The sequence below is a fragment of the Ictidomys tridecemlineatus genome, chromosome 11, assembly GCF_052094955.1.
Source record: "Ictidomys tridecemlineatus isolate mIctTri1 chromosome 11, mIctTri1.hap1, whole genome shotgun sequence".
In the NCBI taxonomy this organism is placed as follows: domain Eukaryota; kingdom Metazoa; phylum Chordata; class Mammalia; order Rodentia; family Sciuridae; genus Ictidomys; species Ictidomys tridecemlineatus.
In genome coordinates, this window is record NC_135487.1 from 77,130,374 (window position 1) to 77,144,603 (window position 14,230).

Below are 14,230 nucleotides of genomic sequence, written 5' to 3' on the forward strand. Positions count from 1 at the left end.
CTGTAAACAAATATTCATATAGCTCTAGGCATAATTACCCCAAACTAGAAACAACACAAATGTCCAACTTTTTTTTTTTGTAAATGGATAAACACTGTGGTGTAGTCATATAATAGACTACTGTTCAACAACACAAAGAAATGGACTGTTGATACATGCATAACACTGAGGAATTTCAAAGGCATTAGGCTGTGTAACAGAAGCCTGTTTCCAAAGGTTACCTACTATGTGATTACATTTATACGACTTCTGGAAAAGACTGAAGTAATGAGAGTTTGGGCAAGGGGTTAGGGCAAGATGGAGAGTTTGACTATAAAGGTGTAGCATGAAAGAACATTTTTTGTGGCACTGAGAATTGAACCCAGCAGGATCTTGCATGTGCTAGGCAGGTATTCTGCCACTGAGCCACATACTTCCTGAGCCCATTTTTGTTTTAAACATTTTTCAGATGTTGATGGACCTGTATTTTATTCATTTATTTATATGTGGTACTGAGAATTCAACCCAGTGCCTCACACATGCTAGACAAGCGCTCTACCACTGATCCACAACCTCAGCCCCTGAGCCCATTTATTTTGAAATACATTCTCACTCAGTGCCCAGGATGGCCTTGGGCTTGGAGATCCTCCAGCCTCCGCCTTCCAAGTAGCTGAAATGGCAGGTGTGTGCCACCACACTTGCCGCAACAGTATATGCGCGCGCGCGCGCGCGCGCGTGCGTGTGTGTGTGTGTGTGTGTGTGTGTGTTTTAAAATGGGGATTGAAGCCAGGAGTGTTTTTATCACTAAATTATATCCCCAGGTTGGTCTTGAACTTCTGCTCCAGTGTCCTTGGAATTACAGGCACACACTACAGAGCCCAGCAAAAAGAATATCACTGAAGTGATGAAATTGTTCCAAATCTTGACTATGGTGATAGTTACACAAATTTATATGTGTGTTAAAACTTATAAACTATACCAAGAAGGTTTTGGATATGTAAATATTTTATGAAAAACATTTTAAAGAGGTAATGAAAACAAAAGCAGGCTGAATGCTAGGTCTTCAAATATATCACTGGGTTTAATTTTAATATTTATTTTACTCAAATTTTGAAGAATAGATCTCTCTTCTGTCACTCAGCTGACAGAAGTTACAGGGTCAAATCAAATTTATCAATCAAGGCAAAAAGTGGCTTAGAGGCAATTTCAAATTTTCACAGTTCAGTTGAAATTAAGAGAATCATGAATCTAGGGGACGTAGAGGGGAGACAGATCAAAAATAAATCAAACTATGTCACTCATGAAAACTGAAAGCCAATCTTTAAACATGCTCTATTGCTCCCAGAATTTAAATCTCATAAGAATCAACTTATCAAGCATCCCTCTCCCTTCTACAGATAAGAAGGCTTTTTTCTCCTCTCTAGTCTTCAAAAATACTGAAGAAATCACTCACAGCTTTAAGGGTAAGATCACACTGGAAAACAAGTGTCCTGAGTTGTGTTAGAATTTCTCTTTTGGTGTTTTCTAGATCATTTCGTCTTTCTTCAACATTAGTTACACAAACTTTGTAGAGTTCATTTGCTTCTTCTACCTTCAGGAATATCAGAAAAAAATAACACTGATCATCAGTGTTATGTTTTAGAATACATACTTATTTTAGAAAAGTTGAATTTAAATAACTAAAAAATCTTTCATCATGAAAATTTGAAATAGTCTATCTATATTTTAAATGGAAAACTTCTAAATATAACAAATAGTAAACATTCTGGTGAGTGACTCAACTACTCAAGCACAAATTACAATTAGTATATTGTATGGTCTATAAAGTAAACATTCTATTTAAAATACCATTTTCTATATTTATTTACTGTTTATCTCACAGAATTTGTTTACCAAAACTGTATTTCATAAATAATCCAAAATTTTAGTTTCTACTTGCTAGTATAATAATTCCAGGTGCTAGAATTAGCACACATACAATATATACACTTGCTTAAAAGGTGAACTTTCTGAAAAATCAAGTAAAAATATATTAAACTGCTGTTTTAAAAGATACTTCTTTGGGCTGGGGATATGGCTCAAGTGGTAGGGCGCTTGCCTGGCATGCGTGCGGCCTGGATTCGATACCAACCACATACCAACAAAGATGTTGTGTCCGCCGAGAACTAAAAAATAAATATTAAAAATTCTCTCTCTCTCTCTCTCTCTCCTCTCTCACTCTCTCTTAAAAAAAAAAAAGATACTTCTTTCACAAACAAAACTCCAAATTCTTAAGTCTCGTAGCATAGTCATTCTCAAAGTGTGGATCTCCACCAGCATCACCAGGGAACTTGTTAGAAATATGTTGTTTGTGGCTGGGTTTGTAGCTCTGTGGTAGAGTTCTTGCCTATCATGTGTGAGGCACTGGGTTTGATTCTCAGCACCACAAATAAACAAATAAAAGTATATTGACAACTAAAAAAATATTTTAAAAAAACAAAAGAAAAAAAGAAATATGTTCTTTGGGTCTCACCCTTTATCCACTCAATCCCTAACTCTGAGGTGGGCCCAGCAGGCTGTTTGAATAAGCCTGTTCCATAATCCCAACACATATTACAAGTTTAAGAAGAAACCCTTTGCAGATTATTGCTAATTCAACTTCCAAATAACAAGAAAATATTACTTTTTGAAGTGCTTCCTCTTCCAACTTTCGCTTTTTTTCTAGTTGCTTGTTTGGATTTTTTGCTAATCCACCACATGAGCACTGATGCTCCTCCTCTGCACGAAACATGGAAGATTTTGCTTTTTCGTATTCATCTTGATGTTGCATGCATAACAACATTGACTTTTTGAGAGCAGCTTCTGTTTTGAGCTATACAGAAAATAGTATATTAAATATCCAATGTGAAAGAAACCCTACTATAAAAATTTCTTTAGCATATTCAGGAAGATAGTTAAGCAGTATTTTAGAAAACTAGAGTAAGGTAAATGGTTACATAATATAGATGATTTTTAAATGTTCACAAACAGGTACATGAAACTCCAGTATAATACTAACCACTTTATTTTGTTCCTGTTTCCAAAGTTCCTTCATGTCTCTCCTTTGTTTTTCCATTTTTTTTATCCTCCCCAGTAGAGGCTGTTGAGGATATTTACAAACAAGAAAAAGAAAAAAAGTTGTTTTGTAAAGATATGCTGTTGTAAAAAAAGAATTGTGCATTATATAAATAAATGTTATTAATTAAATTAATTCTATTTTTAATTATTTAATTAATTTAATTTTACCTGTACAAATTTGTTGGCTTGGAGAGCTGCATTTGTTTGTTGCAAAAGGTGACTATTATTTATGTCATTGAGGAGAGCACTGGTAAATAAAGACTGTAGTGGCATAAACTCCTAGAATTTGAAATTAAGAAGTAAATTTTACAATAGAAATAGCACTAGAATTCCAGATGCACCCACTATTCTTCGAAATGAGAAACTTAAGTTTAGATTGTTTTCTCCTAGAAAAATGACTATTCATGAACACAATTATGGGAAGAATACTAAAGCAAGTTAGTTAATTATAATTATAAATTAGGAAATTGGCAGCCATTATAATAATAAATATGTGTATAAGATTGTGAATTTCCTACTGTTTTTCATAATTAATGGCCACATAAATTTAAAAGAATTTTGTCAATAAAAAGACTAGCAATTAGGGCTCGGGTTGTGGCTCAGTGGCACAGTGCTTGTCTGGCATGTGAAAGGCACTGGGTTCAATTCTCAGTACCACATATTAATAAATAAAATAAAGGTCCACTGACATCTAAAAAAAATTTAAAAATAAACGAATAAAGTTCACTATTTAAAAAATGACTAGCAATTGAGTTCTTTCCTCTAGTACTTGAAATTTTCTGATTTTACAAGGCACTATTTACGAGCTCACCTGATTAGTTCTCTTATAATAGAACCCTAGAAATTCACAGAACACTTACCTCTAGGGCAATGTTAGTTCTAGTTGCTTCTGTCAACTTCACAAGATTTCTGGTAGATTCCATTTCTGAAAAGATTAAAGTAGGTATCAGAAAGCAAAAATCAATGAACCCCCTCCCCCATACTCCATTTGTAATTCTCCAATTGAAAGTGATTACAAGCTGGGAATGATGGCATATGCCTGTAATCCCTGAGGCAGGAGGAGGGTTGTCAAGTTCAAAGCCAGCCTCAGCAATTAGGACCTTGCTTAATTAACTTAGCAAGATCCTTTCTCAAATTGAAAAATAAAAAGGGGCTGGGAATATGCCTCAGTGGTTGAGTGTCTCTGGGTTCAATCCCTGCTGCCACCCCTCACCCCCCAAAAAAAGGAAAAGAAAAAAGTGATCACATATACTAGTGTGCATCTTGATGAAAACGCAGTAATTCTTAATTTTAAGTGCTTGTCAGAATCAACTGGGAAACTTTTTCAAAATACACTTGACTGGACTTTACCTCTCTGAGAAATGAAACCTAGGCCTTTTTAAGGCTATTCAAGTGATTTTAATTTGCATTCCCTATTAAAAACAAACAACACAGTGGAAAGAGCACAGGCTTTGATAGATTCTATTTTATTCCAGTTATGCTCTATGACCTTAAGTAAATCTGCTGTATGACCTTAAGAAAAATCACTTGTTTGTCTTATCTGTAAATGGGGCTAAGAATTCTTGTCTTGCCTACTTCCCAGGGTTTTGTAGGACTAAATGAGATAATGCATATGAAAACCTTTTTTCAACTGTAAAACTATAGGTTAATATTAGCTGTTAAGATGTTTCTTTGAGCTGGGACTGTATCTCGGTGGTGGTAGCATATACTGTGCTTGCCCAGCCTGCATGATGTGCTGGGTTAATCCCCAGCATGGGCTGGGGGTGGGGATGTTTCTTCTAAGCTTTCACTGCTCTGCTGAAACATCTATTGTTGCGTTTATCTCCTTTAACCATGTTATCTGATTGTATTTCTTTTCACTCATTACAATATGATTTCTAGGTCTAATGGTTGACCCACCGTAAATGTTCAACAAGTACATTTATGTAAGAAATTCTATTTCGAGAAGAGAAAATTAATAATGACTTTATTTATTACAATGAAATAACTAATCTGTAATCATAATACTTACAGTCTATAGAAAATGAATCATAAACAATTTAGTTCTTATACTCCAAAGTTAATCAGATGTTCCAAAAGACAACTCACCCAGGTTAAGCTTTTTTTCAACCCATGACACTATGTTCTTTGCATATTTTGACCAAGTTTTAGCATATGACAAGGCCAATTCAATAGAATCAGTGTTTTTTAATAGCACATTGACTAATTCTACAGGAGAAAAATTTCCTGAAAATAAAAAAATCAGCGTAAGTATTTATTAAATATGATCTGTAGTGATTCTAAACAAGCAGCATTCAGATAAAGGGCACAATTTAAACATAAAATAGTTTCAAGTTACAATATATTTTTGTCTTAATATGTATTCCTATTATTCAAGTTACATGTCTTATATTCCTTTTTTTTTTAGAGAGAGAGAGGGAGAATTTTAATATTTATTATTTAGTTTTCGCCAGACACAACATCTTTGTTTGTATGTGGTGCTGAGGATTGAACCCGGGCCGCACGCATGCCAGGCGAGCACGCTACCGCTTGAGCCACATCCCCAGCCCCACATGTCTTATATTGTTGATCAGTCTACATCATCAAATTATTTACCTACTCAATTGGGATTTTCCTCTTAAGTTTTATACATAACACTTTATTTACTATTTTGTACTAAAAATGAGTACATTAGGTACACTAGGTTACTAATCAAGAAGAGATTAAGTAATCCAGAACACTTAGTGAAAGAAACTGCAAAATGTTTGACAAAACTTATAAGTACATTGAATATTACCTTTTCCATCGGATGACTCCACTGAGTCCACAGAAATGTTTTCTAAAGACTTTACAACATGAAAGAAAACAAATTTACAATTAGTGCAGAAGACAACAAATCTCTGCTTCAGAAATTTTTCACTCCAATTTGTTACTTTGGCATAATTACTGCTAAAGAATTTCAAGTATTTAAAACCTTTCAAAGGGCCTGAGAAGTCTGTTTAAATACCAGAACACTTTCTAAGAATCACTTTTACCACAGTAGTTTTTAAGATCCAAGGATGAACAATCACATTAATAACAGCATTAGTTAACATGCATGAATCTACACAAAACTTTAAATTCTGCATATCCCCCAAATATTAGGAAGTCAAAGAAGTGATCTAAATAGATTGCTATCTAAATAGAAGATATAGATCTGCCTTGTCCAGCCATCTTTTACCTTTTTATTATATGATAAGCATATCCTTGAAAGTTTATTGGACAGCTGAACATAGAACTTTCTGTAAAGATGTAAAAGTTTTGTATATGTAATAACCTATATGGTAGTTATTAACTATATTGTAGCTACTTACCTGAACATTTTAAAAGTATCTAACATGACTAAGAAGCAAATTTTTACTTTTATTCAATTATTAATTAAATTTAAAGAAGTAGATGTGACTAATGGCTACCATATTAGCAGGGCTAGAAAACTACATCTATCAAAATTGTTAAATTTTTTTTAATATTTATTTTCTGGTTGTAGTTGGACACAATACCTTTAGTTATTTATTTATTTTTATGTGGTGCTGAGGATCAAACCCAGGGCCTCGTACATGCTAGGTGAGCACTCTACCACTGAGCCACAACTCCAGCCCCCAAATCATTAAATCTTCAACAAATTTGATCTACTTGGTTGGGTAATATAAGGTACGTAGGGATTCAATGCAAAAGGGATCAAAAAGACCTGGGTTCTCAAGTCTAGCTCCATTATTCGCTCTATGACATGGGATTTACACATTTAAACTCACTTAACTTTAGTTTGTCCTTCTATAAAAAAGGGATAAGAACACTATAATCATAAGGCTGTTTTAAGAATTAAGATGATGTAATGTTATTAGCACAGCAGAGGGTACATAGTAAGCACTATTAAAATGAATTGCAGCTATTATTTTTAAAGTATATTTTTCAAAAACCTTCATCAAACAATGTAATTTTATTATTAGGATTATATCATCATGAGCTTTTTAATCTTAATCTCTAGGGAAAATTAAAACTTTCAAAAAGGAAAGACAAGGCACAAAATTTTTAAAAAAGGGGAAAAGTATTTTCCTAATAAAGGAATTGTATGTATCCACATTAGAGAAGCAGGAATAGGAAATATGATTCATACCTAAAATTTAAGTTGTTCAGAGCTATGCTACATACATAAAATATTTTATTTTCTGAAGAATCAGTAACAATTTTAAAAGGTAAAATTGAGGAAGAAACATGTATAACAGTAAAATACTTGACAATTTTTAGACTCTTCCTTATTCTCCATTTATCAATGGATGATTTTAGAAACATTCGTAGTCATGTTTGCAATACGTGTACCAAGTGCCTTAAGCATTTATATTTATATTTTGTATCATTTTAAGAAAGATCTTAAGGTTTTCTTTTTGGGGGCTGGGGATACCAGAGACTGAACCTGGGGTACTTAAACACTGACACATATCCCTAGCACTTTTTATTTTTGATTTGATTTTTTTGGTACTGAGTGTTGAACTCAGGGGCACTTAACCACTGAGGCACATCCCTAGCCCTTTTCTGTATTTTATTTAGAGACAGGGTCTCACTGAGTTGCTTGGGGCCTTGCTAAATTGCTGAGGCTGGCTTTGAACTCCCAGTCCTCCTGCCTCAGCCTCACAAACCACTGGGATTACAGGCATGCACCACCTTGCCTTATTGTTTATTTTATTTTGAGACAGGGTCTTGCTAAGGCTGAGGCTGGCTTTGAACTTGCACTCCTCCTACCTCAGCCTCCTGAACTGCTAGGATTATAGGCATGCACCACCATACCAACTTAAGTTTTTATATTATTTTGACATAATACAAGTACCTGGTACATTTGTTGAAATCCTTTTTGGATCTCATCAATCCTCTTTTTTTGTTGTAGAACCAGGGCTTAAACCCTGGGGTGCTTAACCACTGAGCCACAGCTCCAGCCATTTTTCAAAAAATTTTGAGACAGAGTCTCACTAAGTTGCTTAGGGCCTTGTTAATGGATCAGATCATTCTTAACAGGAATTATCAACACATGTCCCTGAGGGAGTATGTTTAAATATCTTTCATTAAGTAAAAAAATAATCAGTCAACTGAAAATATTCCATATTATAGATCTTTAAGAAAACATTCTCCATACATTCCTCATGTTTTAACATTCCAAAGAAATTTATTTTTTCCAATTAGAAATCATAACCCCAATCCTATGAAAAAAGTATAGAGATGCTAGTTGGGAGAATTAAGACCTGCAGAGATAACAAGTGTCCTGGCCAAAAAAAAAAAAAAAAAAAAGTATGATATGTGAGCTTACCACCTCCCTCACTTTTTCCAGTTTTCTTCCCCCTCCAGCCCCCAAGTTTCATCAGTCTCAAGATCTGTGTCAAAATCAGTAGGGAAAAAAAGTTAAAAAAATCCTTTCTAAAATTTTAGGCTTTATACCATACGTTATAAATTATCAGGCATGCTCTCTTAATGGTTCAGTCCACTTAAAAAGTATTACCAAATTATTGCTCTAGAAACTGATCGTATTCTCACATTTTAAATGAATTGGTCTGGTTTTCTTACCATAATATGGTAATTTATAAACTTAACAATGAAGGAGTAATTCTGAGATTAGGAAATACTTGGTTAAAAACATTAAAGGATTCACTCTGACACAAACAGCCTACCTTATTTTCCTGAGAAACAGGCAGTTGTAACAATGCGTCATTGCCCACATCTTCCATAAGGAAGTTTGTAAAGCTATCCAGAGAGGTTAAGGAAAAGAAAAGAATATCAATATGCTTCTTTGTCATAGGCTTTACAAACATGTCATCGAGGACAATCTGTTTTATGTAAGAACCTGATAAAAAAACTCCTAGAAATCTATTCGCATGAATCAGTCACTTGCAAATGAATGTTGCTTCTAAATAGCTATAAAGACACCTCCAAATACATTAAATAGAGCAACATAGGATGTGTCTTTTTCAGAGTTGTGATAATATGTCACTACAGTTAATACTTCAGTTTCTATGGATTGTACATGCAATATACGGGAACACACTTAGGCTGAGTACCTTTAAATGACAGTCCTCTACTTACATATTCCTAAAGGTAATTGCCAATGTTTCCGTTGAAGAATACACTTCTCGGAATAGATCGTTTTTGTTGTCTTCATTAACTTCTGTGAAATTCACAGCTACAAGGAATGGTTGCTTACAATAAATGAGGGAGAAAATATTTGGAACTAGATTCACACAAAATCATTTAATCCTTTAAAAACTGACCATTATTTAATTAAAAGATTCAGAAACTGAAAGGGCTAATATACAAAATCAATCAGATGTCCAGGTATTCACTCAGGAAATCATAAAAAAATCAGTTTGCACGAAAGTAGTTGGTATTCTAAACTCCCTAACTCTATGCTTTAAATATTTTTGACACATATAAAAAATGACTTAATGTGAAATCAATCTGTCTTAAAGTCAGAGTCGTTACACCAGACCTCTTCATGAAGAGTGTTCTGTATTGGGCTGAGGTTGTGGCTCAGTGGTAGAACACTTGCCTAGCATGTGTGAATCACTGGGTTTGATCCTCAGCACCACATAAAAAAATAAAATAAAGGTATTGTGTCCACCTACAACTAAAAATATATAAAAAAAGAGTGTTTTGTGTTATTTTCTCTTGCTTACTACTTTCTGGGGTTAAAGACACTGTGGCTCAATGAAATCAATAGGAAGCACATATTTACTATGAGCCACCAATAACTGAAATTTTATATACATTTAAATCTATATAAAACCTATAACACAACATACCACATATTTTTAAAATTCAGTGCTTCAGAGAATTTAAATTCCTATTTTTCATAGTTTTATTGCTCATAATAGGCTCTGGGTCCCTGAGATCTATGTTAATTGACATAGAGCTGTCATTTATTTATTTATTATTTATTTATTATTGATTAAAAAATAATAAATGACTGTGGAATGCATTACAATTCTTATTACACATATATAGCACAATTTTTCATATCTCTAATTCATGTCTTCATACATGTACTTTAGATAATGATCTCTATCACATTCCACCATTCTTACTAATCCCCTGGCCCCTTTCTTTCCGTTCCACCCCTCTGCCCTCTCTAGAATTCATCTATTCCTCCCATGCTACCCCAACTCCCTACCCCACTATGAGTCAGCCTCCTTATATCAGAGAAAACACTCAGCATTTTTTTTGGGGGGGGATTGGCTAACTTCACTTAGCATTATCTTCTCCAATTCTATCCATTTACCTGCAAATGCCATGATTTTGTTCTCTTTTATTGCTGAGTAACATTCTATTGTGTATATATGCCACTTTTTTTAATCCATTCATCCACTGAAGGGCATCTAGGTTGGCTCCCCAGTTTAGCTATTGTGAATTGTGCTGCTATAAATATTGATGTGGCTGTGTCCTTGTAGTATGCTGTTTTTAAGTCTTTTAGGTGTCTTTTGTTTATAAAGAGACATTTTGTCCTTTGTTAATGCAAATTATGAAACACAAAATGAGTTTTAACTTCTGTATGCACTCTTGATAAAAGCTCGAATACAATTTACTAAGACAAACTCTGAAGGTGGAATTGGCTTTTCTCTTTTTAAGTTAATAAACCATGCTACTCAGGCTGGTACTAAGGAGGAAATGGTTCTATGTATCCTATCTTCTCTAGTATCCATACCAGTAAGGTGCAGGTAGACAAACCATGTGGAGAAGAAGCCATCCTCTGTTTTACCAATCATTTTAAATCTTGGATGGAGAGTTTTAAAAACAAAGTCAGCTCCATCACCCAAGATTCAGATTTGAAGTCTCTAAATAAAATATATAAAAGGTCTGGGGATCTGGCTCAATGGTTAAGCACCCCTGGGTTCAATCTTTGGTACAAAAAAAAAGTTCTGGAGTAAGGCACAGATATTTTTTCAAAAGCTCTCAGGTGATTCTAAATAGGCAAATAGAATTGGAAAGCAAGGACTCTTAGATTGGGATGAATTAACCTCAAGCCTATAAACTCCATGAAATTACAATCAGATTTTACATGTATAAACCTTTGTAGATTTGTGGGGGGTGAAGGGGGGTCCACACATTTCATTATATTCTTCTAAATATCCATAATACAAACAAAAAGGAAAACTTCACAATCAGTGGAAGCAATTTAAAAAATATTCTAAAAACTTCTGTTCGGGCCAAGAAACTGGTTATAATTAAGCCCAAAACAACTGGAAAAAAACCTGAATAAAATTTAAGAAACAACATTTTTCAAGACACTGGATTATCTGGCAATAAAGAACAGTAGTCCCTGACAGACAAGAAACACCATGGTAAGCTTACAACTGCCCCACTTTATTGCCTAATATTGTACAATGTAGATTCTCAAGCAAAGGAAATTACAGGGGGTGGGGCAGGGGGGACACAGATGGACATGATTTTATAATTATGAAGGAGTCAGGTCATCAAGAGGACCTAACAATTCTATACATTTATGTATCCAATAAACAAAGCTTCAAAATGCATGAAGCAAAAACTGATAGAGCTGCAACAAGAAATAGACAAATTCATAGTGATAGCAGAGATTTCAATAGCCCTCCCTGCAACTGACAGAACACACAGATGGAAAATGAGTAAGGGTAGGAAGATCTGAATGATACTATCAACCACCTTGACAAGACAGACAATTATAGAACACTCCAACTACTGACAGCAAACACATGTTCTTTTCAAATGAATATTTACCAACACAGGCCATATTATGGGCCATAAAACATGTCTCACACTGAGTTTGAAAGTATTCATATCAGACAAAACACATTCTGTAACTACCTGGAATTAAATCAGGAATAAATAATAGAAGATCTCTGTGAAATTCCCAAATATCAGAAAATTAAATGTCAAACTTCGGAAAAACCCATGTGTCAAAGAAGAAGAGAAATTAGAAAGTATTTTGAACTAAATGAAAACAAGAACAAAACATCAAAATTTGTGAAAGAGGAGGTGGAGAATTATAAGGGGAGTAAATATTACCATGTCTATGATGATATTTTCACAGAAATATGCATTTGTCAGAATTTAATGAGACCCACATGTAGAGGCTTGTATATGTGTAATATATCTCTGGAAAGATGCAAAAAAAGCAGTAGTAGTTATTACTTATCTAGGGAAAGATATGGGTAGGCAAAGAGGCTAAAGTAAAAAAAAAAAAAAGTTCACTGGTGAATACCCTCTCCCACAATTTGTATTTACTTGTGTGAAGGAACTGCATATTGAAAGAATCAAGTTTGAAGAATAGAAAGAAAACATGAAACTTCCATAGTCTTGGAGGTATAATTATAATATAATGATTGCCTTTATAAATGAAGGGCAAAATACAGAACATGAAAAACCTAAATAAAACCTCCTTTTCTTTTATATTACAATTAACAATATTACAATTAACAATCCCATGTAACATCAGTCATCGTGGGAAATAATATTCAAAAGATTACTTGGCCTCAATAATAGCGAACAAGGGCACTATTAAAATTGACCTAAATAAATGAAAATACTAAATACAGCATAAATTCCTGAGTTCCGAAAATGTCTTTATCTGCAAATTTGAAAAATGCATCTGATGGGTAAGAACTCCAAATAAGTCAATTGCTTAGGTCACTGCTGTTTTTTAAAATGTAATCAGGGGGTTAAGACTAAATGATCTAAATGATCTTCAGACTTTTACAGCTTTTTTTCATCCTACAGGAGTTTTTCTTAATATTTCGCTCTAAAAAAGCATAACAAAAATATATATTTACAGGTTTTTGCAAAGACTGAAATATGCAAAGCACTTAGATTGCTTGGCACAGGGTAGACATTAAAAAATGGTTTTCACCTATACCTTGCCTTTCTGGGTTTTCAAAACTAAATTATCATTAAATCAAAGCATTAAATAAGCTCTTATCTCCATTTTTCAGAACACTGAATATTTTTTCATTTACAATATCAATATATTTTTAGGGTGCTTCAACATTAGGAGTAGAGACAAAGAGGAAGGTCTTATTTAAAAACACGTAAGCCTACCCCAAAGAACAGTTTTTTTTTAAAGTTTTCTAGTCTCACAATTCTTGCTGAAAGAGTAAATTTCACAAGTAATCGCCCCCTTTTAAGTTTCACCCAACGCAAAAGTAAACCAGTAACAATCCTATGTAACAAGAGTCATCGTGGGAAATGATATTCAAAAGATTACTTGACCTCAAAGACATAAAAAAATCTCTAAGACAACTGAGATATCTCTCTCTCTCTCTCTCTCTCTCTCTCTCTCTCTCTCTCTCTCTCAATTGTCTCCTTCTGGAATGTGGACACCAACCACACAGGCACTCCTTCCCCAGGACATCCTGACTGCACACAGTAGCCACTGACAACAATTGAACTAGGTCGCTATTTCCAAGCATGGAAATTTTACTATCTATAGACACAAATTTTCCTGAGTCAAATGGCACTTGTAAACAATCCATTAAAAACAAATTTGATTATTAGGCATATTTTTAAAAGCCACAAGAGAAGCTACCCACTTTTCCTACTTAAAATTGTCTACCACCCATACATCAATTCCCAAGTCCACACCTTCAACTCCAAACTTCTCCATAACCCCTAATATGTTCAACTTGTCTTGTTTTTGTTAATTGACATCCATCCCCTCTAGACAACAATCAACAACCTACCACTACCCCATACCAGTGTCTGCCTTAAATCAGACCTTCAATCCTTATCTTGCCCATTACTTCTAACAATCTCCTAACTGACCTAAATACTTCCTTCACTCTCAATTCTTACATGTTGCAGCCCAGAATAATTTTAACAATATTGAGTGGTAAGTCATTTAACTGGAAAGTCTCAATTCTTGACTGTGTTAGCACACATATGCTATGAGTGTACACACACACACACACACACACACACACACACACACACTAAACTTATCATACAATTTTCATTTTCAAATCTTATAAGCCTTGTTCTCCATTTGGTTCCTTTTACAAACTGGAATTGCTACAACTGAACATTTTTAAACACCATTTGTTCTAACATAACAAAGGTACTTGTACACTAACTACCTCAAAATATCATGAACTCATTCATAAAGTTCAAATTTTAAGTATCAGTTGTATAG

At 34.1% G+C, this 14,230-nt stretch overlaps 1 protein-coding gene across 1 annotated transcript in view; it reads right to left on the reverse strand.

The window, feature by feature from the left end:
• The window catches only part of LOC101977380 (rho GTPase-activating protein 29), a 77,085-nt gene that overhangs the window by 30,105 nt on the left and 32,750 nt on the right, over window positions 1-14,230 (reverse strand). The window contains 9 exon segments of the mRNA XM_078026776.1: window positions 1,433-1,570; window positions 2,642-2,830; window positions 3,017-3,097; window positions 3,244-3,354; window positions 3,936-4,000; window positions 5,164-5,301; window positions 5,852-5,900; window positions 8,748-8,820; window positions 9,160-9,256. Coding sequence (XP_077882902.1) covers window positions 1,433-1,570; window positions 2,642-2,830; window positions 3,017-3,097; window positions 3,244-3,354; window positions 3,936-4,000; window positions 5,164-5,301; window positions 5,852-5,900; window positions 8,748-8,820; window positions 9,160-9,256 — 941 coding nt within the window.